The sequence below is a fragment of the Oryza sativa genome, chromosome 2 (genome assembly GCF_034140825.1).
Source record: "Oryza sativa Japonica Group chromosome 2, ASM3414082v1".
Taxonomy (NCBI): domain Eukaryota; kingdom Viridiplantae; phylum Streptophyta; class Magnoliopsida; order Poales; family Poaceae; genus Oryza; species Oryza sativa.
The window spans coordinates 2130014-2152939 of NC_089036.1; the positions used below are offsets into that span (position 1 = coordinate 2130014).

The 22926-nt window shown below is 42.4% G+C and overlaps 3 protein-coding genes across 7 annotated transcripts; 1 reads left to right on the forward strand and 2 right to left on the reverse strand.

The window, feature by feature from the left end:
* The first annotated feature begins 2501 nt into the window (after positions 1 to 2501).
* LOC4328255 (aspartate--tRNA ligase 2, cytoplasmic) lies at positions 2502 to 6118 on the forward strand. 2 transcript variants are annotated; one of them, NR_176073.1, is made up of 10 exons: positions 2502 to 2714; positions 2814 to 3292; positions 3373 to 3486; positions 3591 to 3704; positions 3876 to 4166; positions 4263 to 4373; positions 4747 to 4975; positions 5160 to 5239; positions 5517 to 5632; positions 5746 to 6118. NR_176073.1 is itself a non-coding variant. In NM_001406430.1 (10 exons), exons 2-10 carry the CDS (start codon positions 2888 to 2890, stop codon positions 5985 to 5987), a joined length of 1527 nt encoding a protein of 508 aa, NP_001393359.1. In that variant the 5' UTR covers positions 2502 to 2714; positions 2814 to 2887; the 3' UTR covers positions 5988 to 6112. The 2 variants fall into 2 exon arrangements, 1 of the variants encoding a protein (NP_001393359.1); NM_001406430.1 differs by having other exon boundaries at positions 4922 to 4975; positions 5746 to 6112.
* On the reverse strand, positions 6010 to 14705 carry LOC4328256 (cycloartenol synthase-like). 3 transcript variants are annotated; one of them, NM_001406431.1, is made up of 18 exons: positions 14362 to 14705; positions 13023 to 13208; positions 12767 to 12856; positions 12496 to 12690; positions 12312 to 12396; positions 12013 to 12179; positions 11217 to 11405; positions 10464 to 10577; positions 10119 to 10241; positions 9906 to 10028; positions 9594 to 9692; positions 8754 to 8810; positions 8385 to 8431; positions 8135 to 8278; positions 7835 to 8012; positions 7068 to 7148; positions 6886 to 6969; positions 6010 to 6381 (listed from the first exon to the last, which is right to left on the reverse strand). In NM_001406431.1, the coding sequence occupies exons 1-18, from the start codon at positions 14560 to 14562 to the stop codon at positions 6265 to 6267; spliced, it is 2280 nt and encodes a 759-aa protein (NP_001393360.1). In that variant the 5' UTR covers positions 14563 to 14705; the 3' UTR covers positions 6010 to 6264. The 3 variants fall into 3 exon arrangements, with proteins under 3 accessions (NP_001393360.1, NP_001393361.1, XP_066163079.1); NM_001406432.1 differs by lacking the exon at positions 14362 to 14705 and adding an exon at positions 13409 to 13463 and having other exon boundaries at positions 6028 to 6381; XM_066306982.1 differs by having other exon boundaries at positions 6064 to 6381; positions 14173 to 14671.
* Positions 14706 to 19241: 4536 nt separating this feature from the next.
* Positions 19242 to 21853, reverse strand: LOC9269261 (dolichol-phosphate mannose synthase subunit 2). 2 transcript variants are annotated; one of them, XM_015767354.3, is made up of 4 exons: positions 21314 to 21853; positions 20026 to 20060; positions 19696 to 19838; positions 19242 to 19605 (listed from the first exon to the last, which is right to left on the reverse strand). In XM_015767354.3, exons 3-4 carry the CDS (start codon positions 19783 to 19785, stop codon positions 19447 to 19449), a joined length of 249 nt encoding a protein of 82 aa, XP_015622840.1. In that variant the 5' UTR covers positions 19786 to 19838; positions 20026 to 20060; positions 21314 to 21853; the 3' UTR covers positions 19242 to 19446. The 2 variants fall into 2 exon arrangements, with proteins under 2 accessions (XP_015622840.1, XP_025879194.1); XM_026023409.2 differs by having other exon boundaries at positions 19970 to 20060.
* Between the last annotated feature and the right edge of the window lie 1073 nt (positions 21854 to 22926).

A 22926-nucleotide genomic window follows, 5' to 3' on the forward strand; every position in this document is an offset into this window, starting at 1 on the left:
GAGTATGTGAGGCTAGGGATTTTGGTCTTTTTTTCCCCTCTTGTGGACTCTATCTTATGTTCACCTTTTACATTCACACATTATGACATAGAGTATGTATTATTTCCCTAAAAATTAGAGTATGTATTAGCTACTACCCACTGATTCGTAAATCCACCTTATTACCAATTTTGACAATAAACATTACTATTACCCTTATATCTATATGGAGGGAATTGACTTTTGCATTGACCTTGCCCATCCTTATCTAAAAAAAAATTAACCTTGCCCATACGTACTGTAATTACTCCTCACTCTTTTAGACTGATGTGATTGTGACGTTTATAAGCTAGTTAAGGGTATGGTTCACTACAATATGTCTTGGACGCAACTTCCCTAACGTAAAGTCAGAGTAACATGGGTCCTTGACAGGTGGAGCTGACATACACAGAGGAGCCTCACCTGTATGTCCCCCATACATAAAAGCTTTGAATTCTGTCTCCTCACCCATCTTCCACAAAAATTTTCACCCAACTCGGCTTGTCAGCTTGTTAACAAAAATAGTCCCCAATGTAAAAATATATATACGCCCTCCGTTTCATACTATAAATCATTTTAACTTTTTACATAGTCAAACCTTTATAAGTTTAACCAAATTTATAGAAAAATATAATAATATTTTAACACAAAACATACATATTATCAAAATATATCTAATGTTACATCTAATAAAACTAATTTACTACTGTATATTTACTAAGTTTTTCTAGACCTAAAACGAGTTATATAATATGAAATGTAGATTTACTAAGTTTTTCTAGACCTAAAACGAGTTATATAATATGAAATGGATGTAGTTGTTGACAGAAAACACGAGGCATGGGAGATCTGCTTAACTCCAGTACAGGTCAAAAACTCGCCTTCAAATGTATAAGCGTGCCAGTTGATTTGATCATGTAATCAACAAGAAATAGAGACAAAGAATTCGTGGTTAAATCTATAAATGATAGCCAATCGGCTAGGTGCCGATGACATATCATTTATCTTTGAGCCAATGTCATATATGAATCAATCGGCGGTTATAAATAGATAGTAAGGAACTAAATCTATTTGATCGGCTGTAGATATTAACGATATATAGTTCTTATATTAATATATACTTAAATCAAGTGATTGGGATAGATCGGTCACCATGCTGAGACAGTATAAATCACTTAGATCGAAATATATATTAATAACAGGATTATATATGTTTATAGTATAGCCGATCAGATAGATCTAGCATGTATCGGCTAATACTCAGATACTACTTTATATAAAGATATCAAAACAAATATAATATACCAAACAAAAGCTTAATATACTTAAATGCAATAAGATCCTGATATAAAGGGCGGATTTAACATGTCATTGAAGCATATAGATCGAATATGGTTAAATCAGATAAGATCGGCTGAAACTCCGATACTACCCTAATCGACAACCAGAGGACAGGCTAGAGATTGATATTCTAAGCACGACTTAATAGATCAAACTCAACTGATGCAGCATTAAGTATGAAAAGAAGAACAATATCTAGACAATCAAGCCGCTGGGTGTTTCATAAAGTGGTAGATATCTTATATGATCTAGGACAACGTCGCTATTTAACCTAATCGGCTGCCTTCTATTAACAGATGTTAGCCGATTGTAAGTTAGATGACGATATTGCCAAGGATTATGTAAGATATATGATAACTTGATGAATTATATAGACAAGATTAGAGTGTCATAAAGATGGAAGCACTAATCTCGAGAACACAAGTCGTCATAACAAGTTTTACCTCTTGTTGAAGATCGAAACCGATGCAGCTCAACCCGAAAGCAAGAACTCGTCGAAACAAAACTAAAGTAAAAAGGTGGCGATGCGCCGAAATTGTATTGAACGTGTGTGTTAAAAATTACATAGGGCTCGGGGTCTATTTATACCCGAGAATTACAAGATATGTCCATACCGGACACGACCACTATCTCTAACAAACTCTAAGATACCATAAGTCTTTGCGGCAGATTTTTGGCCAAACATATCTCTAAGGAAGTTACATAAAACATCCTAATTAATAAATACAATTGCCTTCTCAGGACTCTATCCATGTGCGGCAATCATCTTGAAGCACCTCAATTCAACCCAATGTCATACACCAAATTATACTGTCAGAATCGGCTGCATCGGCTCACCTAGTCCGACTCAGACCCAGCCGACCCTAATCGTAGCCGATCTGGACTTCAGTCGATTCTTACTCTGTTCTCGGATCAATCTCCGCCTTCGACTCTACCTTGATCTAATCTCCTTTTCCGATGCGGATATTACCAAATTTGGTCGTTAACAGTAGTATACGACAAATTATATACTACATTTTTTTCAAAGAAATGTCGATAGAAATTGGAGTAGGTGGCGGTGGCGGCAGTTTTGCATATGGAACCCTTGGGCCTGGAACCCATCTCAACACCCTCTTTCCCCACCGGTTGCCGGCGACGTCGCCGAGGGTTTCTCTACCAACAGGAACACGTGTACGCGCCACAGTGGCCCGCGTCCAGCGCCGCTCTCCTCGGCCACCAACTCCCCAGTCGCCTCCCGCCCCAACGACCGAGAGCTGCCTCTACGGCGGCAGCGGCGGCGCCGGCGACGATCAGCTCAGCTCACCAACCCCGAAGCTTCCTCCGCTTCTTCCGGTGTCTACAACCATGTGGATGACGTATGCAAACGCACAAACATTTTGCATTAGCAGCCGGAATTTTTTACTGTTCATCGCCGCATCATCGGAATTTTTTATTGCGACTTTTCATGGACAAAGCGGGATTAGTTGGGAGCATTTCAATCAATCAATCAATCCAACCAAGTCCTAGTTAATTCGCCTCGGGATCCGCCATGTCCACCGGCGACGACGACAACCACGGCGATCCGCTGCAGCAGCAGCCGGAGGAGGAGGACGGCGGCGGCTATGGCGATGTCGCCGTCGGCGGGGGGTTGTTTAGTGTCCCCGGTTACGAGTGGGCGGACGTGGCGGCGCTGGGGCCGGACGTGGCCGGCCGCGCCGTGCGCGTGCGGGGCGCGGCCCACGCGGTGCGCGCCGTGGGGCGGCGCGTCGCGTTCCTCGTGCTGCGGCAGGGGTCGTCCACCGTGCAGTGCGTCGTGGGTGGCGGCGGCGGCGGCGGCGGAGGAGGAGACGCCGGGGTGGCGCGGTTCGCCGCCGGGCTGAGCCGGGAGTCGGTGGTGGACGTCGCCGGCGTCGTCTCGTTGCCGCGGGAGCCCGTCCGCGGCACCACGCAGCAGGTGTTCGACGTTTTGCCGCTCCCACCCATCACCACCATCCCGATCACCTCTGCAGTCTGCTCATGGCTACTCTTCTGCAGGAAGTGGAGATCCAGGTGAAGAAGCTGTACTGCATCAGCAAAGCGACTCCGAATCTCCCCATCAGCGTCGACGACGCGGCGCGAAGCGAGGAAGACGTCGTGAAGGCCAAGGCTGTAAGCTTTTTTTTGTCAATCCATACACTGCCATTGATCACAGCAAACAATCATGTTTCGTTGGAGCTATCATTGTGAACTTAATTGTTTCGTTGCATGCACAGGCCGGCGAGCAGCTCGTTCATGTCGGGCAGGACAAGCGCTTGGACTTCAGAGTGATCGACCTGCGCACACCTGCAAACCAGGCGATTTTTCGTGTCCAATGCGAAATCGAAAACGTAAGATTTGCACATTGAACACGGGATGATCTCACGGAATTACCCAGAAACAAATTTGGCAAAAGAATTATTCAGGAACCGAATTTGCGAAAGAAAAATCTTCAGAAACCGTTGGTGTCACAAGAATTTGTGATCTGATGAGCGTTGTTGTCACACTCTTGGACGGTGCAGATCTTCAGACAAGTGCTGCTGTCAGAAGGTTTCGTTGGCATCCACACGCCGAAGCTGATCGGCGGGTCCAGTGAAGGCGGCGCGGCGGTGTTCAAGCTGGACTACAACGGCCAGCCGGCCTGCCTGGCGCAGTCGCCTCAGCTCCACAAGCAAATGGCAATTTGTGGTGGATTCGAGCGTGTGTTCGAGGTTGGCCCCGTGTTCAGGGCAGAAGACTCCAACACGCACCGGCATTTGTGTGAGTTCGTTGGACTTGACATGGAAATGGCAATCAAAGGCCACTACTCTGAGGTAATTTAGCTCCGTTGTTTGTGAATTCAGCTGTGTAAGTGATGTAGCTGCATGAACAGTGACACAATTTTCTTTTGCTTCTCTTGTGAGAAACAGGTTTGTGATGTTGTGGATAGGCTGTTTGTTGCTATGTTTGATCATCTGAACAAGAACTGCGCCAAGGAACTTGAGGCCATTAACAGGCAGTATCCGTTCAAACCTTTGAAGGTAAGCAAGTTTATGGATTCAGATGAAAGATTGTTGGAGCTTTTTGTTGTATTTTGTACTCCCTCCGTCCGTTTCAAGTTATAAAGATGTTTTGGTCAAAGTAAAACTGCTTTAAGTTTACAAAGTTTATAGAAAAAAGTAGTAACATTTTTAACCCAAAACAAATTTACTATGAAAATATATTCAACTATTGATTTGATAAAACTAATTTAGTATTATAAATATTATTATATTTATCTATAAATTTAGTCAAATTCAAAAACAGTTTGACTTTGACCAAAGTCAAAATATTTTATAACCTGAAACAAGGGAGAGTAATATTTACTTGATGTAATCGTCTGATATCAATAAAAACTTCCTTTATCTAAAAAAGGAAACCGATCGATCTACCACAAGTTAATCACTGGCGGATGGTTTCAGCGTCAAAGTTGCTCAGACCGGGGGCTTATTCATTTGTGCATAATTATGAATCATCATAGATGTGATAGCACTTTGCAAGAGCTTATTATACAGAAGAATTAACCACAAATGGGGATTAATTATTGCAGTACTTACCCAAGACACTGCGCATTGAGTATGACGAAGGCATCCGGATGCTCAAGGTTTGTGTTCTGTCATCTCAACTGCACATAAACCAATTCTTCTTGCAAACTGAGATTCTTTTCTTCTTTCTATCCTCTCCTTGCCGTCAACAAGGAACTGAAACTGATTCAACTAATGCTTGTGAATTATGATGTCATATTGATAAGAAATGTCAGTAACAAATCCAATTGACCTCTCTGACAGGAAGCTGGGGTCCACGTGGAGGCCATGGGAGACCTCAACACAGAGTCTGAGAAGAAGCTGGGCGAGCTGGTTCATACCAAGTAACCTTTCCATCATCTCATCTCACTCCCACATGATGGAGAACTACTAGCTTGCTGTTGAGTGTTGACCACTGGAATTGTTATATTAGAAAATCTTACTTAGACCTGGTTTGGTTCCCAACTTTTTTTTCAAACTTCCAACTTTTTTATCACATCAAAACTTTTCTACACACAAACTTCCAACTTTTCCATCACATCATTCTAATTTCGATCAAATTTTCAATTTTGGCGTGAACTAAACGCACCCTTACTAGTACTTGGTATTCTTCAACTGCAGGTATGACACTGATTTCTACATGCTCTGCCGGTACCCGTCGGCGGTGAGGCCATTCTACACCATGCCCTGCTCCGACGACCCACGCTACAGCAACTCCTTCGACGTGTTCGTCCGAGGTAATTGACAAAACTCATCTCAAGATACCACCGATCTTCTCCTGAGACTAGATCATTCTCTCGCAATTTGGAGGGAAAAAAATGAAATAAGATTTTCTGGCCATGGAATACAGGGGAGGAGATCATCTCGGGAGCGCAGAGGGTGCACGTCCCGGAGGTCCTGGCACGACAGGCGGAGGAGCGGGGGATCGACGTCGGCAGCATCGCCGCCTACGTCGACGCGTTCAGGTACGGCGCGCCGCCGCACGGCGGGTTCGGCGTCGGGCTGGAGAGGGTGGTGATGCTCTTCTGCGGCCTCGGCAACATCAGGAAGGCTTCTCTCTTCCCACGCGACCCCAGGAGGCTGAACCCCTGAAAACAAAAAAACACAACCAACTATCCACCCCAAAACCAACTGGTTTCTTTCATGTTTGTATTTTGCGTGGCAAGAATTCTATCTGAACACAAACATTCGATTCAGGAATCCATTCATCTCGAACTTGTGTCAAAATGCGTTTCTATTTGACTACGCTCGCGTGGCATCACTAACGGGAGAATACATATAGCCACATTATTACAACTGAAACATAGCTACATTATTTCACGTATAAATACATGCACATTGTTGGTGCTGCTGCTCTGCTCGTGCTGAACTACTTGTCTGCGGCCAAGACGCGGCGACGGTACTCCCCAAGGGCCCAAATAGGGAAGATGTTTCTATACTCGGAGTAGCTGATCATGCAGTTTTTGTTGAAGACTCCAATGATCTCCTGTTATATGGTTGGGGGGGGGGGGGGTAAAAAATTTTATTTAGCATCTCGGATGATGGTAAATAATACATAGTGAAAGGAAAAGGATAACTCATGTCAGCAATTTAGTTTTCCTCGTTCAATATCGAGTGAAGCAATGCGTGTTCCCCTAGCATCAAAGATCTTTTAACAACATTGCGCAATGATACTTCAGGATAATTTCCAAGCAACTTTGGATCTATGGTCGACCGGTTAGATAACATGCCTAGAATAGTCTAATGATTAGAAACACGCAACTAAGGGACAACCCTCAGTCAATTAGTTTAGATTATATTGCTTGTCAATACCTAAACCCTATATTTCTGTGCTTCTACTTATGCCCATTGGAACTTCTATGAAATGCTCTATTTTTAAAAACAGAAGTTTGAATCACCACAAGATTATTACAGGCTGAAGTAAATGCATCACTTTCTTTTCTAGAGCAACGTTTCATGTCATGAACCCATGGGATGGATTAGAACTTACTTGCTGGGGAAATTCACCATCTTCCGATTGTAAGTTGATCAAAACCTTCGCTGCTCGATGCAAAGGAATTGGATCTCTCTCAGCCTGCAAGAGGAAAGTACTATCACGAATAAGCATATGTATCATTTTACGATAACTGAAAAGTCAACCATACACAAAAATATATTTAACAAAAGACAAACCTGCCCTGCATCGATTAGGGCTAGCATGGCCCAACCAGTGTTCACCGCATGAGGTCGCTTCCCTTCGAGATTGGTATAAACCTATTTGAAAACAAGCCACGAGATGGTTAAAGCAAAGATGAAACCTGTGTAAATTAAGAATCAATACAATACCTGATCAATACAGTATTTCAAGTGCTGTCTATGTGCAAGACAATGTCCAACATATTATTTGTAAAGGTAATGTTCTAATATGTATAAAAATTCTTACATGCCACATGGATTACAAAGAAAAGAAATACACCTTAATAGTTGATTCCCAAAAATATATCATTTGTTGTTACATATGAAAGCATGTTGGTAGTAGTCACTACTAATTTAATCTTTTAAGACTGGAAGAAATTCAAGTGACTAAGCAGGTGGCACAAAAAAACAGCAAAGAACCCTGCAACACATTATAACCTACCTGTGCGCCATGCAGAAAAGAGCAATGGCATGAAATTTAGCATCCTACTCTATCCAGTACAACAAAATGTAGCACCACAAGGTTCTAGTTGTATCCCGATTGTAGGGAAGTTCTCTCATGAGTTCATGTCCACTTGTTAAAACTTTACATGTTTTGAAGCATTTATCCCAAACAACAGGTGATATTGATCAGAGCACCTGGTTATCAACATTATAATAGATGGATGCGATCCAGTAAACAAGATTGAAAGCATATCCATGATACAGAAAAAAAAAAAGTAAAGAATAGTAACATTGTGCAAATTTCATAGAAATGAATTTACCTGATCTTGGGATGACAAATAGCTTTCTCCCCAGCCTCCAGAAGGAAGCTCTTTTGACAACAAAAAGTCACATGCCTTTCTGATTGCAGGACTGTTTTTGAATGTCCTACCAGCAGCAACTAATCCCTTTACACCAAACCATGTGCCATAGGTAAAACAAACAGCCCAAGAACCATACCTGTTGGAAAATACAGAGTGAACAATGTAGACAATTTTTTTTTTGACCAAGGGCAGTAGACAATGTAGACAATTATATGCACGCAATGTTCTTATTGTTTCATGTGAAGTCCTTGTACTAACCATGAACCATCGCTTTTTTGAATACCCTCAATAAAGCTAGCAGCTTTGCTTATACAGTTGTCTATTTCACTCTTGCGGTGTCCAGGGTAGAGCTTTTTAAATGCTGTCAGGGCCTGAATTGCTGCTGAAGTGCATTCCACATAACTATAAATTTTATACACATACAAAGGAGAGAAGGAAAGAAAGATCAGTTCACCTTCTACATGGCAAAGCAAGAAAAGAGGACAATGGATGGGTTGTAATGTCTTACGGATAATCAATCACAATGTCCCCAAAGGTCTCAGCAGGATTGATAAGCTGGAAAAGTTCAATAACGCGTGTCAATATTCATGAAACATAGTCAACAGTCGCATGGAAGGATGTTCCATAGTCAATATAAAAATATTACAGCCAATGGTTAATTGTCCTTTTCAAACAAAGAAAGCATCTAATCAAAGAGCTCAACAAATCTTTATTATATTGAACAAGATTACAAGAACAATTAACAAATTTTTAGGTGCCATCTTTTGAGTCAGCAACTTCCCAGTTTTGATGTCAGCGCAGAAATTGACTTGCAGCACTGCTTGCCTAGACAACAAATAAGAGAAGGATAGTCCTCAAATAAGATAATTATACTCACCTCCAGCCAGGCATAAGACCTTGTGAGTTCATATGTTGCAAATCCACCATTATCATTCTGTCAAGAGTACAAGGATCTGTAAGGTAAGGTTCCTCCCAAAGGAACATGCATGTGATATATTTAAAACACCAATTAAAATACACAAGAGAATGGGGGAGCTATTGGCAACAAAACTTTGTGGAGCACTGGAACTTCAAAACATTTTTTTTTTGAAGAAATGATTATATGTCGTACTTCAACAAATCTAGTTTGCCATAGTTCTATGTATCTTTAGAGAATAGTTGAGTGGAGAACCCATCAAACCTGAATGCCCGGTACAACAAAGTAAGGCTGCATGCATTAGTAACTCTTCCTTCAGCCATTAAACTGCTATATTAGAGACACTTTATAGCCATGACAAATTAGACGTCTTATGATAATTGATAAGCACAAAATTATAATGTGACGGATGCCTTTTCATACATAAGGGTACTTGCAGATTCAATTGTTAAACAGGAGTCCATTTACCACATCCCAAATTTTAATTATCAACTGAAAAGCAGATCTCCAATATTCTAAGTTTCTAATGCATATTAATCAGGGTTGAGAAGCAAAAAAAATCGTTTCGGTATCCTACAGAAATACGAGGTGCTTAAAAAAGGGACAAGACAAACATCTTCTCTGTCCTTGTTCTGAATGCAAAAGGAGCACTTGAATATAGGCATACACTATATGATGCTTACTGAACTGCTGCTCCAAAGCTTCATTTTTTTTATATATTATTCATGTTACATATGAAATGTTAAAATGACATGAGAGGTTTACAATCACCCTTAAATATGAAGACTGATTAAAACTTACCATGTATGACATCAAACAATTGACAGAATCATACAGTCTATTAACTTCCACTGCTTCGCCAACAATATCTGGAGAAATCTTCGATAGCAATAATGCCGCCTAATAATAAAACAAAACGAGAACAGTTCAAACTATTACAATGTCAAGAATACCAGCAGACAATTGCTATGGAACAGACTAAACTTTACAGATAAGATCATAAGAGAATCTACAATGGTTCTTAATAACTATTTCTCATGCATACCAGAGAGTTTATATATGCTAGAAGAGTAGAAGAACAATATTTTCTCAAGCTTGAAAGATAAAATTTACCTTAAGTCCTTCTGCAGTGCAATCTGATATAGGCCAACCATGATCAGCAGTAGAAAAGGGCCATGCACCTTTAGATATGTGGCGGTACCACTGACTAAGATCTCCAGGGCAGTCATCGATAACCTTTCAGGATAAAAGCCACAGGTAAGTAATGAGATGGCTTGAAATGTTGATTAGTATAATCGTATAAGGGAACATGCATGAGGCATGCACCTGCGTTTTCTTTATGTAGCCATGTGCTAGTTTAAGAGTAGGACCAAATTCTTCAATGAGGCCAGTAGCCACTATAGCTTGAACTGTGAAAGCTGTGTCCCACAGCTGGCTTCCATTATAACCCTACAGCGGTCACAAAAAGAATCTATAGTTAAAGTAAACAGAACACACTTGATGCAATGCTTCTCTAAAATTATGCTATGTTAAAAACTTCATTGGCAGAAATTATGCCAAAACAATTTTCCAATGGCATCAATAGACAGTAAATCACACTTGTTCAATAGGTGTCTTGTGCCAAAGTTACCAACTTTCTTGTTGGAAGTTAGAGTAAAGAAAAAAGGTGACCTGCATTTTCATGCCATCTTCTGCAATCCATAGGTAATCGTGGACTCTTGGAATGTGGAGTTTGAATGCCTCTGAGTTTGGATCTTCAATCCAGCAAGCAAGCATATTTAATACCTGAATAGAGAGAATAGATTTGAATGACAAGAACACAATGTATTGCCTGACATGACTGAGCAGTTTAATTCATCAGGTATTAAAGCATCAAGAGTAGTTACATCTTATAGCTACGGGAGGAAGAAACAAAAAGAAACTCCATAATCTGAAGTTTAATGAACCATTCAAAAATAAATTGCTTCTTTGCTACCTATATATGTCTTCACAGGACTATAATAGGCTTATTTTGGCAGAAATGTTCATGTTTTAAAACAAAAGAAACATAGAAGGGGAAGAAGAATGACAGTGAACTTGCCGCTTGAGAGAAGGTAGTGCAACTAAAACATTTTTAATCTATATAGGCCGCTTGGTGGCCACCCAAAAAAAGGGTGGTGCGAGGAGCCATCGTCGCTACAATAAAATAGTAAACCAAGATAAAAAAAAAATGGGTGAAAATTTAAAGGGGAATACTGTAAAACACAGTAATTATGACAGTTTCCCTCTAATTGCAGCTGCACATGTATTCCATTCAAAGTTGAAAATTGTAAGTGTGTACCCATATAATGGAATGGTTTCCCTTTTATGCCTGCAGCAAGAAAAGAAAGAACGACCCACTTTCTTTTGTAATGAACCAATAAGCAATCATAGTCTTCAAATTACCTTGTTTACTGGACCAATGCAAATATATCGGGTGTTCTCATCTTCATAATGAATATGCTGCATGACAGTGTCCAAAGCTTTCTCCCTCAATTTGTTCCCAGGCCAACGCAACATAGCTGGTTCAACAAATTTGTGGAGAGTGGCCCATAATACATCCTGCACGAATGGATGTGGATAGTACAGATCTTCCTGCAATACAATACCCAAAAAAAAAAACTTTCAGAAAGAAAAATCCAGATCTTATTAAACACAAAGTGATAAAAGCAAGATACATAGGATAAATTATGTAAAATTTTGGGCTTACTACAATAACTTTTCAAGCCATGCACGATAACAACTAAGCATAACAAAGTCCTTCAGCTTGTAAGGAGCTTAAATCATCAGATTACGAGTCAAAGTCATGATTTCAACTATTGGCTTGTAATCGACCAGGGAACAAGAAGAAAATTTAAACTTTGGCTACTTCTAAATTTTAAATTGTACAGTCATGGTAATTGAAAGTTCTAAGGTTATATTTATCACTTCAATAATATAATATACTTTTAAGTATTTAAAAATGATAAATAATATGGTGGTCAAAATTTGTGCTCTGAAGTCAACAATGCCAATTATTTAGAAACATATGGAATACATTATTCAAAAAAGGCACAGTTTTTGCGTCCAAAATGTGTTCAAAGTAAGATGACAATATATTACTGATGATTTTTTAACTCACCTCATAAGATAATATTTTACCATACTGTTGTCAAATTATCTTATGCACGAGAATACAACAAACATTAAGTAATTAACAAACCTTAGCACATAGATTGCGAGCCTTGTCCCAATCAACTTCATTGTAGGGTACTTCGTAGAGTTCCTTTCTTAATTCCAATATAATTGGTGTAACTGGGCCCACAAACCTCTTTCCATAAATGTAACACATAGGCAAATAAACCATCCGGCAATGACACCACATTCGCCCTTCACATAATTATAAAGTTTATCAGTAAGAAATTACTAGCACTAATGTAATCTACAGCAAGCAAAGTAATGAATATATTATCATATACATTCAATAGGAGAAGATATAAATGCCTACAGGGGGAGCACAACCTGGATGAATCGGCAGGAAATATGGCAACAACCATATTTCTGGTGGCACTGGGTTGTTGCCAGACCAGTCAAATACACCAAGCACCTGACATGATTAGGGAATATAAAGAGTTGTTACATTTAAAAACCAGGTTAGATTATTACAGCGGTCAAGATACAGAGAGAGGAAGTGTTAACTCCCTACCGAAAGCCAAAACTTGCCCCATGATGTAATATAAGTTGCTCCCCCATGGTCTAAAATCCATTTTCGTCCTTTCTCCATAGCTCCATCGCCGCTATCTGGCCCCTCCCCAAGCAATCTCAAAGAAACATATGTCAACGCTGAGCCAAACATGGTGCTGTGGCCCTCAATGTGCAAACCCCATCCTCCATCTTCATTCTACACTTACACACAGAAAAGGAAAACATTGCCTTTACTTATTTCAAGATTGTAGAAGTGTAATTAGATTTCTTACCTGATGATTGTAGAGATACCGCCGTATCTCCTTCTGATGTTCAGATGACAAAGCAGTGTTCAGCGCTCCGCTCACATATAATGTTATAATCTGAGTAAAATAGAAAATATAATGAGTAACTTTCACATATAACAGGCAGTATGGAACATTTCTTTTCATACAGGTCAAGATTATGAGTAATTAAAAAGAAATTCCATAGTTCAAATTTTAGTGAGTAACCAAATTGGAAACGACTTGTGGTGAGTTAGAAGAGTACCAAGCCTGGCATAAGGAACATGGGACCACCATAATCCCCAGGCCAGTGTCCATCATGTGCTTGAAAAGTAGAATAACGAGCAATTGCCCTTTTTAGAGAGGATAATACAGCTTCGCCTGTAACAGCTTCATGCTCCTCTAGCTTGATAGCTGGAATGTCCAGCTTAAGAGGATTTGCTTTAGCAAACTGCAGAATATACAAAATAAATGCTTAAATATCAGGGATGACATGTGCATTGACTAGTGAAAAAGACACTAATTTCATGGCTAATACATAGAATTCAGGGCAAGCCAAACAGAAGTAAATAAATGAAAAATATTCAGCACAAAATTGCACGTTTAAGATATTACCGGACAGTCTATAAAATCGTGACGTCAGAAAGTTACCTCCAAGTATAATCACATTTGTCTCACTTTTTTACTGTTTGCACATGTAATTGGTATTAGACATTTTGAAGTAAAAAGTACCTGAGTTCTCTGCATCCTACAGTCCTCATAAGAGGCTAAAAACATGCTAACCCAGTTTGATTTGCCCACCGGCCACTGCACATTAAAAGCTACTTTGAGTTAAGGCATATCCCTATCCAGCCAGCTCTTCCCATTGCCGTCCCCACAAGAACCCAAATTTTTAGGTAATGAACTGGATGGAGGCCCCCCACATGGTACTTCACCAGATCCCCAAATTTAATTCCAAGCTACTCGGTGCACAAGCAACCCGGAATCACCAAACAATTTGGATGCAGAGCTCTCAGGGAACACTGAAACACAGACAAGACAATGATAATAAAAAAACAAGAATTCACTAGTGCAGGGCATCCTACTACTGCTAATTAACATGGATAGCGAAACATCTCTATATTGTCAATGGGCAACTCTGCGCCGCAACCTCGAATCGTATGGGGCGTATGGCTGGAATTGAATGCAGCATCCACATCAAAATCCACCACTGGAACATGCAAACGGATGAGGCATAGCGAAAAGGGAAGAGATCGATCGCCGGCTTGCATCGCATCCACCACGAATTCTAGCACGAATAAGGAAAAAAGAAGGCGCGTGCAAGTTGCGAGAGCCCATCTCCGCTCACCCACCCATCCACCCGATGCGCATTAAACCGAAATACACTGTATCTGAAACAGCAATCACATCATCACCGCATTGAACGCTTCCAGCGACAGCGTCGCGCTCGATCGGTGACGCCGCCTCCCGCGAGAGAACACCGCGCGCAGATGTGCGCCTCGCCGCCTCCGGCCACGAGCAATTCAGACGAGCTAAGCAAAGGGGGTAGTATATAGTACAGTAGTAGGAGCGAGAGGGTGGCGGCGCGGGGAGAGGCATTTTACCTGCATGCGCATGAGGAGGTCGGAGCTGTGCTTGAGCTCGTGGCGGCGGGCGGCGAAACCGCGGCGGGCGGCCTCGACGGCGGCGAGCTCGTCGGGGTCGCCCGCGGCGGGGTCGAACTCCCAGACCTGGCGCCCCACGTGGCCGTTCTTCGTGCGCAGCCACGGGTCCCCCCCGCCCTCCGCCACCCTCAGCCGCCACATCCTCCCCCCCCCCCTCCCCCTCCTCGCCGCCGATCAACCAACCAACCAAATCGACGGCGTCAGCTGCGGCGGCGGCGGCGAGAGAGCGAATCGATCGGGAGCGCGGGGCGGCGCACGAGCACGAGATACCGCCGCGTTATAATACGGAGGAGCGGCACAGGCTGGAACTAGTGGTGATCTGGATTCTGGCCTGCTGGGTTTTTTTTTTGGCTCGGCTTGGGCCTTGGGGCCCACTCTTTCTTTGCGGTTGTGTGGTGGTGATGTGGCACTGACAGATTGGGCCCACAAATGCCACGCCGGCTGTATGAAAAGGAGGTCTCGTGGGCTGTGTCCGGATCCGGAATGTCTGTTTTTCTTTTCAAAAAATAATACTATTACTTCCATCCCATATTACTTATTTATCGCTTTGATTTTTTATTTATAATATCTGATCATTCGTCTTATTAAAAAATTTAGAATTATTATTTATTTTGTTTGTGACTTGTTTGGTTATCAAATGTACTTCAAGTATAACTTATCTTTTTTATATTTACACTAATTTTTCAAATAAAACGAATGGTCAAACATTTTAAGCAAAAAGTCAAAGCGACAAGTAATATGGGACGTGAATAGTACTATATATAGTCTCTTCGTTTTTAAATATACGACAATGTTAATTTTACTCAAAAATTTTAAGCAAGATCAAATATAAGTTCATGCTTAAAACCTTTAATAAATCAAGTCGCATAATACGTAATTTTTTTAATAAATATTAATGGTTAAACGTATCCAAAAAGTTAATAGCGTCGTATATTAAAAATAGAGGTTGTATTATCTCAAGTGGTTGGTGCGTACTATCTCTATTCTAAATATAGTAACCTATATTAGACACATCATAATACAACGAATTTATAGTATCTTAAACCCTGGGTTTGAAAAGCTCAAATGTTTTTCACATATTTCAAATGAAATTTGTATGAACAGGGAAAGATATTTCATGCTCGATAGATTTCATTATACACCACTCAATTTGCAAACCTTTTCAAATTTGAAATTCAATGTGCACGCCTTTTTAAATTTTGCCATTGAGGATGTGAATTCTTTCATTCCGTGCCGCTTTATCCATTTGACGTCTGTCCACTACCACTGCATGATACCATGACGCTAGGCACCCTCCGCGAAGGCCTAGCCCAATGATAGCATAGGTGGTGCCCAAACTCAAGCCCGAGGACGACGTAGGCAGAGTTCAAGGTCGAGCCGAGTTCAAGGTCGAGCCGACTGGTGACATCAATATTGGAGGTTGATGTCGAGCTTGGGACGGTGTGGCCAGAGGTCAAGTGTGGGGATGGTGCCAAGTGCCAATGGGGATCGAGGTCAAACCTAGGATTACGCAAGCAAAAGACTGAACTCAACGATGAAGGTTGAGGTTGAGCTAGCTGCCCGAGGACAGTGGCAACGGGGCACCGATGGAGGTTGAGCGAGCTAGTGACCAGGGCACATTGCGATGCGCTAATCAACAATGGTTGTGGTGCGCGACGACAGTAGGCCAATGAACGAAGTGGCACAAAATGACCGAATTCGCGTTCTCGGTGGTAAATTCTAAAAGCCACACAAATTAGGTGGCAAATTTCAAAATGTTTACAAATTAAAGTGGCGTATAACAAAATTTGTCGGTACCCTCCTATTATCTCGAAATGTTGTCACCTTTAAACTTTTTAAAAATGTTTCTGATTGGTTGAAATGAAAAGGCAAGTGGATAGATATCTATAATTTAGAAAAGGAGATTTAAATGTTAAAGAGTAGCTATATGTTTTAGGACAATAGATTAATAAAAATATGAGACCGATATTTTCTCGAGATATAATGGGAGGTTTCGTAAGTCTATATTGATGTGGCACAGGTCGTAGTTGTGTGGTGTTCAAAATTTCGGGAAGGCACGGGTCGTGAAAGTATAACCGAAAATGTGTCGATCACAAGTTCACAACTACCCCTAAGGCTGCGTTCGGGAAAACGGAGCAGCGATTAGCGGGTGATTAATTAAGTATTTGTTAATTTTTTTTCAAAAATAGATTATTATGATTTTTTAAGTAACTTTTGTATAGAAATCTTTTTTTAAAAAAACGCACTATTTAATAGTTTGAAAAACGTCCGCGCGGAAAACGAGGAGAAATGTTGGGAAATGGAGGGAAATGGAGGAAACGAGAAGCAGTTTCCCTGCACGCAAACATATTTTTTGCGAATTGCGGAGCATCCAGAATTGAATACGTAGCTTGTTTGATCTTTCTTTTTTCTTTGAGTTGCTTGTTTGATCTGTCTAGATGCTGACTACATCGAGAAAATGGACATTTGGCCATCTTCAAAAGTAGGTTTCGCTATTATGCCATCTTCAAAACGTGATTCAATAAAATGCCAATCTCAAGCCTGCACTGCTATGAGAAAATGAGAAAATGGCAATCCAACGAGTAGGGGCTTGAGATTGGCATTTTATCGAATCATGTTTTGAAAATGGCATAATAGCGAAACACAGTTTTGAAGATGGCCAAATGTCCGTTTTCTTGACATGTCCATTTTCACTGGGCACTGCCATGAGCTGTGCAACTGTAAATCTGTAATTCTTGCATTTTTCTCATCTTTTGTTGATTGTAACATCTGTGACTTGTTTGCCATCAAAGAATGGTTGCTGCTTTTCATTTTTTATGTACAATTTATACTGGTTTACTTGTACATGGAGTAGATGGATATAAGAAAGCACAGGGATTAGGTTATGCCATGGGGATGGCATTTGAAAAAAAAAATTACTCGCATATAAAATGCGCATATAGAAGTAGTATGTGTACATGAAGTTTGAAACAATACTTACTGAATCTTTTATCATGTAATTTTGTTATTGATCAGTCCGGTAATGTGCAAGTTACCATGAGTAATTTCTTACATGAAGCTTGTTAATTTGAAGTTTGGCGTCACTCGAATTACAAAACAAAACTTCCAGATTGGTATTTACTGATATTTTTGCTTAAACACAATTTGCGTGCACAGCTGCAGAGAACAAAAATGCTGCTGAAGCATCAAATCAATGATCTTTACATGACCTTTGATAATAATCTTTACATGACCTTTGATTCAGGAAGGGAAGACAAATTGAGAGCAAGAGGTATGGTAGGACTGGAGAGGAGAGAGCCAATTGTTTGTCATGTACATATGATTCTTTTCTCGGTAATTAACTCCGAAAGAAATTATCAATTAATAAAAGCCCTAAAGCTACCGATTCTCTCTTTTTTTTGAAATATTATTTTTTTTTGCTCCTCGTTAGGAGCTCCTCGATTGGGTGAGCTGTGGAGCCTTTCCTTTTCTCTCTCTTCGGGTTCCCCATCGGTTCTGCCGGTCACGCGCTGCATGTGCGTCACGTTTTGCCTCCTTGGAGCAAATGACGCGTGCTGATATTTATGCAAAAAAATCCTCGTGTTTGAACGGAATAGCGTGCACTGCCTCCCACCGACTAACATCACGTTCCATTTTATACGAAACAACCCTCGTATTTTATAGAAATACAACACGAAGAAGATAGAGTTCTACTCTTAGGGGGTAGCGATGTAAACATAAAAAACAAGAGGTTTTTTCCAAAAAAAAACATATCATACCTATCCCCTCCCCTCCCAGCTCCCACCCCCAAACTCTATCCTCACATCCCCTCCCCACGACGCTTCGCCGCCGCCCCTCCCCCTTGCTCTCTCCCCTATCCCGCCGCCGGCCGGCAATGGGGCATGCGGCGGCGGCTGACCCAGCCGCGAGCGCCAGCCGTCCCCATCAGGAAGCCGCGGCGGGCGAACAGGGCAAGCAGGGAGCCGGGGAGCAAGAAATCGTCAGCGTGGAGGAGCTTGCGGAACTCGACAGCGGCGACCACAACAGGAGCTTGGCGGCGATGCCGGTTTCGACCGCGAGTTCGCCACCCCTCCCCACCTCACGCAGATCGAAAGACGTGGAGCTCCACCACCCCTCCTCGCGCATCGCCGCCCGGCCGCCTCCCAACTCCTCCCGTGCTGCGCCGCGGCCCTCTCCCCGCGCGCCGCCGCCCGGCCGCCTCCCACCTCCTCCCCGCTGTGCTACGCCGCTACCCCCTCCCTCGCGTGTTGTCGCCGTCCTTCCGCGCGCCGCCTCCCACCTCCTCTCCATTGTGCTGCGCCGCCGCCCCCTTCCTGTGCGCCGTCACCACTGCAGGTTCGTATGAAGGCCGAGAAGGAGAAAGAGAAGGAGGATTTTCCGGTGATGGCGATGGTGGCAGGGCTGCCGATGAGGATGGGGCCGAGGGGTAGTACGAGGCGTGGGACCTCTCCGACAATGAGGCGGTGCTGGGCAGATCTTGGGGGTGGAACTCCGCGGGGAGGCATTAAGTAGGTCAGCGGCGCGGAGGAGCTCTCTGCCCTCGAGTCGGCGCGGGGACGGTACAGACTTTGTTGGCGGCGGCGAGGAGGAGCAAGGCGGAGCTGCCGCCGTGCGGGCGGCATTCGGTGGCCCGTGCGACCCCCCCCCTTCCCCAAGTGACGGCAACGGGGGTCCTCCGGCGGATCCGTCGCCACACGACCGGCCTTCGGCAGCGGCGGATCCGGACGTGCGCGCCCTATGCATATGTTAGCGTGCGCGGCGTGGCGCCGCGCTTATACTTCTAGTGGATTTGATTTGCATAACAATACAAGTCCTCGGACTGTCCAGCTGAAATTAGCCATGAAGATATAAACATGCACTTTAAGTTTAGTTCACAACCCAACAGCAAAAATGAAATAATAATAATAAAGCTGAAACTACGACTTACATGCAAAAACCACTACATAGAACGGAATCATATGCAAAACCTGCTTTCTTGTATAGAGCTTGCAATCGTAATCAATAAACAAATATGGTTAAATTCAATCAAGTGGTCTTCTTCTTTTTCTTTGACTTGAGCATAACAAGACCCATGAACACGCTTAAGAAAGATAGGAGAATCACGCCAGCAAGCACTGGGATCAAAATAGCATACTCTTGAGGCAGAAAGTACTTGTGGACGAAGTGATCACTGTCAACAAATGGCTATATTGAAAAAAAGAGGAACAGCTTATCATCCAGAAATAAAATCATAGATGTTATATTTGAAATGAAAAACGCCTAGATGTTACTAACCAGGATGATGACCCAGAAAGTATAGTATGTAAAGATGGATAGACTTGTCAAGGTTAAAATAAAGCCTACTGCCTTGTCCCCCAATTCCATTTGTGCAGATATTGTACAAATCTAAACTTGATTCAGATGATAAAATCTACTTCCTACATGCACACAAAAACAGTCTGCATTAGAAAGCACACCAAATATCGAATTGCATAGAAGTAAAATCTCATGAAAGTTAGTCCTATTTGGGGAAATAAAACAAGATATAATAAACCCAAAGTATTTATACAGCACAAAGGTGGCAGAGGTGGCAACGAGATGGAGACGGAGAGACAGTGACAGGACCTCAGCAGCTGCAGCGTCGTCCCTCACACAGTGGCCTTAATAGGAATACAACAGTTTGCATGTTAGTTTTAACCATTCCTCATAAAATAAATTATCTGAGGAAGATAATAAGATAAAATTCAGAAACAATATTCAGGTAAGTAAGTCAGTGTGTTATCATAAACCCTATAAATCAGAGTGTTCAGAGCCACATGGTATTCTGACCAGTTCCCAGGCATTTTCCTAGACAAGTTTATACTCCCAAAACTTTGCTAGTGAATTACCACATTTATAGAGTGCAATGAACTTACCCATGTGCATATCTCAAAAATCGAATGCAGTAAGCACAATAAAGAATGTAATTAAATATGATAAAATAAAATCCATTTCTATTAGGGTAATGTTATAAAATTCATGACCCACATAATTTTAGTAGCCGTTCCATGGTAAAATAAATAAGAGCATTAGGATTCCAGTGGCAGTTGTAAATAAAATCCATTTCTATTAGGGTACTGTTATAAAATTCATGACCCACATAATTTTAGTGGCAGTTCCATGGTAAAATAAATAAGAGCATTAGGATTCCAGTGGCAGTTGTAGAAGCCCCATCACTGCTTGTACTCATAATTCTTCTGAAGCCTAGCTTCCTATTGCTTTGCACTAAGGTAAGAATACTCTCCTTATCACGCTTTCTCCAGACCTTGACTATAGTAATGTGCAGCACAGCAGTGCAGATAATTTTAGAAAAAGATTATCCTGGAAGCAATAAACACAACTATTCCCCAAGAAAACCTGCTGTACATGCTACATAATTTCTTGCCTCAATCACCGTGTATGTGAGTTGTTAGATTCAAGAATTTTGGGTCATTGGATTTGATGAATGAGGTATGTAGGAGTGAAGTTGGTGAATTATAGGGTAGATAATCAAGGTTAGCAGTGACCTGATAGAGAAATAAATTAAAATGATAAAATTTGTCAATAGCAATGCTATGTCATTGTTACATTTTAAAAAACCCTCAGTGAAATTAGAGCCATTTCTTTTCCCATTTTAGACGGCACAAGAGAATGCATTCTGCAGGTAGTAGCTGAATATATATCATGTTATAAAATCCCACTCAATATCTCTAGCATCATCTCACAATTAAAGGAAAGGAGTAATGTAAGATACTAAGATTGCTTAACAATTTACTCAGATTTATTATGTATTGTCAATTCTGAATCGAACCAAATAAAAGAAGGGATAATTTGCTTGCTTTCGTTCAAAGTGCAGAAAACAACCAAATAAAAGAAAGCCAATCCAATCACCTACTTGTTTACCGCTGATCCAGATGGGGATCCTGCTCCCGTCGCCGATGGCGATGCTGCTGTTCCGGTTGGAGGGGAGCGGTCCGCAGTGGCCGTGAATAGAGGCGCGACCAGTGAGATCGCAAGCGAAGATGGTGAGGGGACCGCGGGATCCGGTGCTAGATGCTCCGAGACGACCAGGGTTGGGGTTAGGGTTAGGGTTTGGAGAGCGAGAGCGAGGAAGGGGGCGGGGGGCGATGCGGGACTGTGGAGCGGGGCGCGGGGGGATTGGGGAGGCGGATTTCTCTATCAGGTCAGGAGGGGCGGACAGGGGGTCGACGGCGCGCGACGGCGATGATGCGGCATGCGACGGCGGATCGGTTGAGGGCGACGGATGCGACGACGGCGATGGGGATCGGTTGAGGGCGAGCCGGCGGCGGGGATAGGTGGCGGCGAGACGACGGTTGCGACGACGGCGGAGCGGCGGCAGTCGAGGGCGGCGTCGACGGCGGTGGCGCAGCGTGAGAGGGAGAGATTAAGGTAGACGGGGGTTTGGGCGTAGGTCGGGGTTGGGGAGGGGCGGCGGCGCGTGAGAGCGAGAGAGAGGGGGCGGAGAAGAGGGCGCGGTGGAGACGATCCTCAGCGTTGGATTTTAAGCAGAGATGATCCTGACCGTTCTACGAGGAATAAAAGAATGAGTGATGAGTAAAATCATTTGTTGAATTATAAGGTATATAGATAGAAGAAGAAGAGGATGTGGATGCTCACCAGGATCCCCTCCTGTGCTCGCCAGATGGAGACCGGCGCCCCTCTCCTGTTCAGCCACGAGATGGCGCAACCGTGCAAGGAGCGGAGGAGACGAGTCAGGGGATTTTTCTTTTACGCAAAGGGAAGAGGGAAGATACTTGAGTGCCTCACCTTTATCTCAAATTTAGTGATGTTATCCATTTTATTTATCATGACTGATGGTGGTTCACAGAGAAAAAACGCAACAAATTTGGTTGAGGATTTATATCAGTGCCGCTCCATCTACCACCACCGCTCTTTCTCCATGAGGCACCATCGTTCCTCCTGCTCCATCTACCACCACTGCTCTTTCTTCATGAGGCACCATCGTTCCTCCTCTTCACTTTCACATGTGCAATTGCACTCTCTAGTCACTGATTTGTCTTTCCGCCTCCCGTATTTTCATGCACGCTATTGTCATGGTCGTCGTTGAGGCCAGGGTATCGGCCTTGCAAGGACTCAGGACGATAGGAGCTGACCTGACCGAGAGCGAATACGCTAGATCTAGGCTCCTCCTTGTTGGATCTGGCGGTTCCTAGCTATTAGAGGGAAAAAGAAAAAGGAGAGAGAGTGTGTGTATGGAGTGGTTGTAGAGTCACTGGATTTGGAGGTGAAGCAACGGTGATTCCACCGGACTTGAAGATGGATAGAATGGGGTTGTCTAAATTGAAACAAAAATATAAAGTTAGCTATTTTATAAATGAAAATAATGATTAAAGAATGATATAATATGAAAATTTTTAAAAATACGTTGTACAAAATGAATTTACTATTTTTGTCCATTAGCCGTAGTCTCATGCTATCCTAAGTCACTACAGATTTATCGTTACTATATGGTATGGTTGGGCGGTC

Excerpts from the sequence above, each read along its gene's own strand:
- LOC4328255 (NM_001406430.1), top strand. The coding sequence starts at position 2,888 with ATGTCCACCGGCGACGACGACAACCACGGCGATCCGCTGCAGCAGCAG. Across the intron at positions 4,167-4,262 it reads TCAAAGGCCACTACTCTGAG|GTTTGTGATGTTGTGGATAG; the intron begins GTAATTTAGCTC and ends TGTGAGAAACAG. Across the intron at positions 4,374-4,921 it reads ATCCGTTCAAACCTTTGAAG|TACTTACCCAAGACACTGCG; the intron begins GTAAGCAAGTTT and ends TAATTATTGCAG.
- LOC4328256 (NM_001406431.1), bottom strand. The coding sequence starts at position 14,562 with ATGTGGCGGCTGAGGGTGGCGGAGGGCGGGGGGGACCCGTGGCTGCGC. Across the intron at positions 12,691-12,766 it reads GGTATCTCTACAATCATCAG|AATGAAGATGGAGGATGGGG; the intron begins GTAAGAAATCTA and ends GTGTAAGTGTAG. Across the intron at positions 8,811-9,593 it reads ATTGTTTGATGTCATACATG|AATGATAATGGTGGATTTGC; the intron begins GTAAGTTTTAAT and ends TACTCTTGACAG.
- LOC9269261 (XM_015767354.3), bottom strand. The coding sequence starts at position 19,785 with ATGGAATTGGGGGACAAGGCAGTAGGCTTTATTTTAACCTTGACAAGT. Across the intron at positions 19,606-19,695 it reads CTTTCTGGGTCATCATCCTG|CCATTTGTTGACAGTGATCA; the intron begins GTTAGTAACATC and ends TTTTCAATATAG.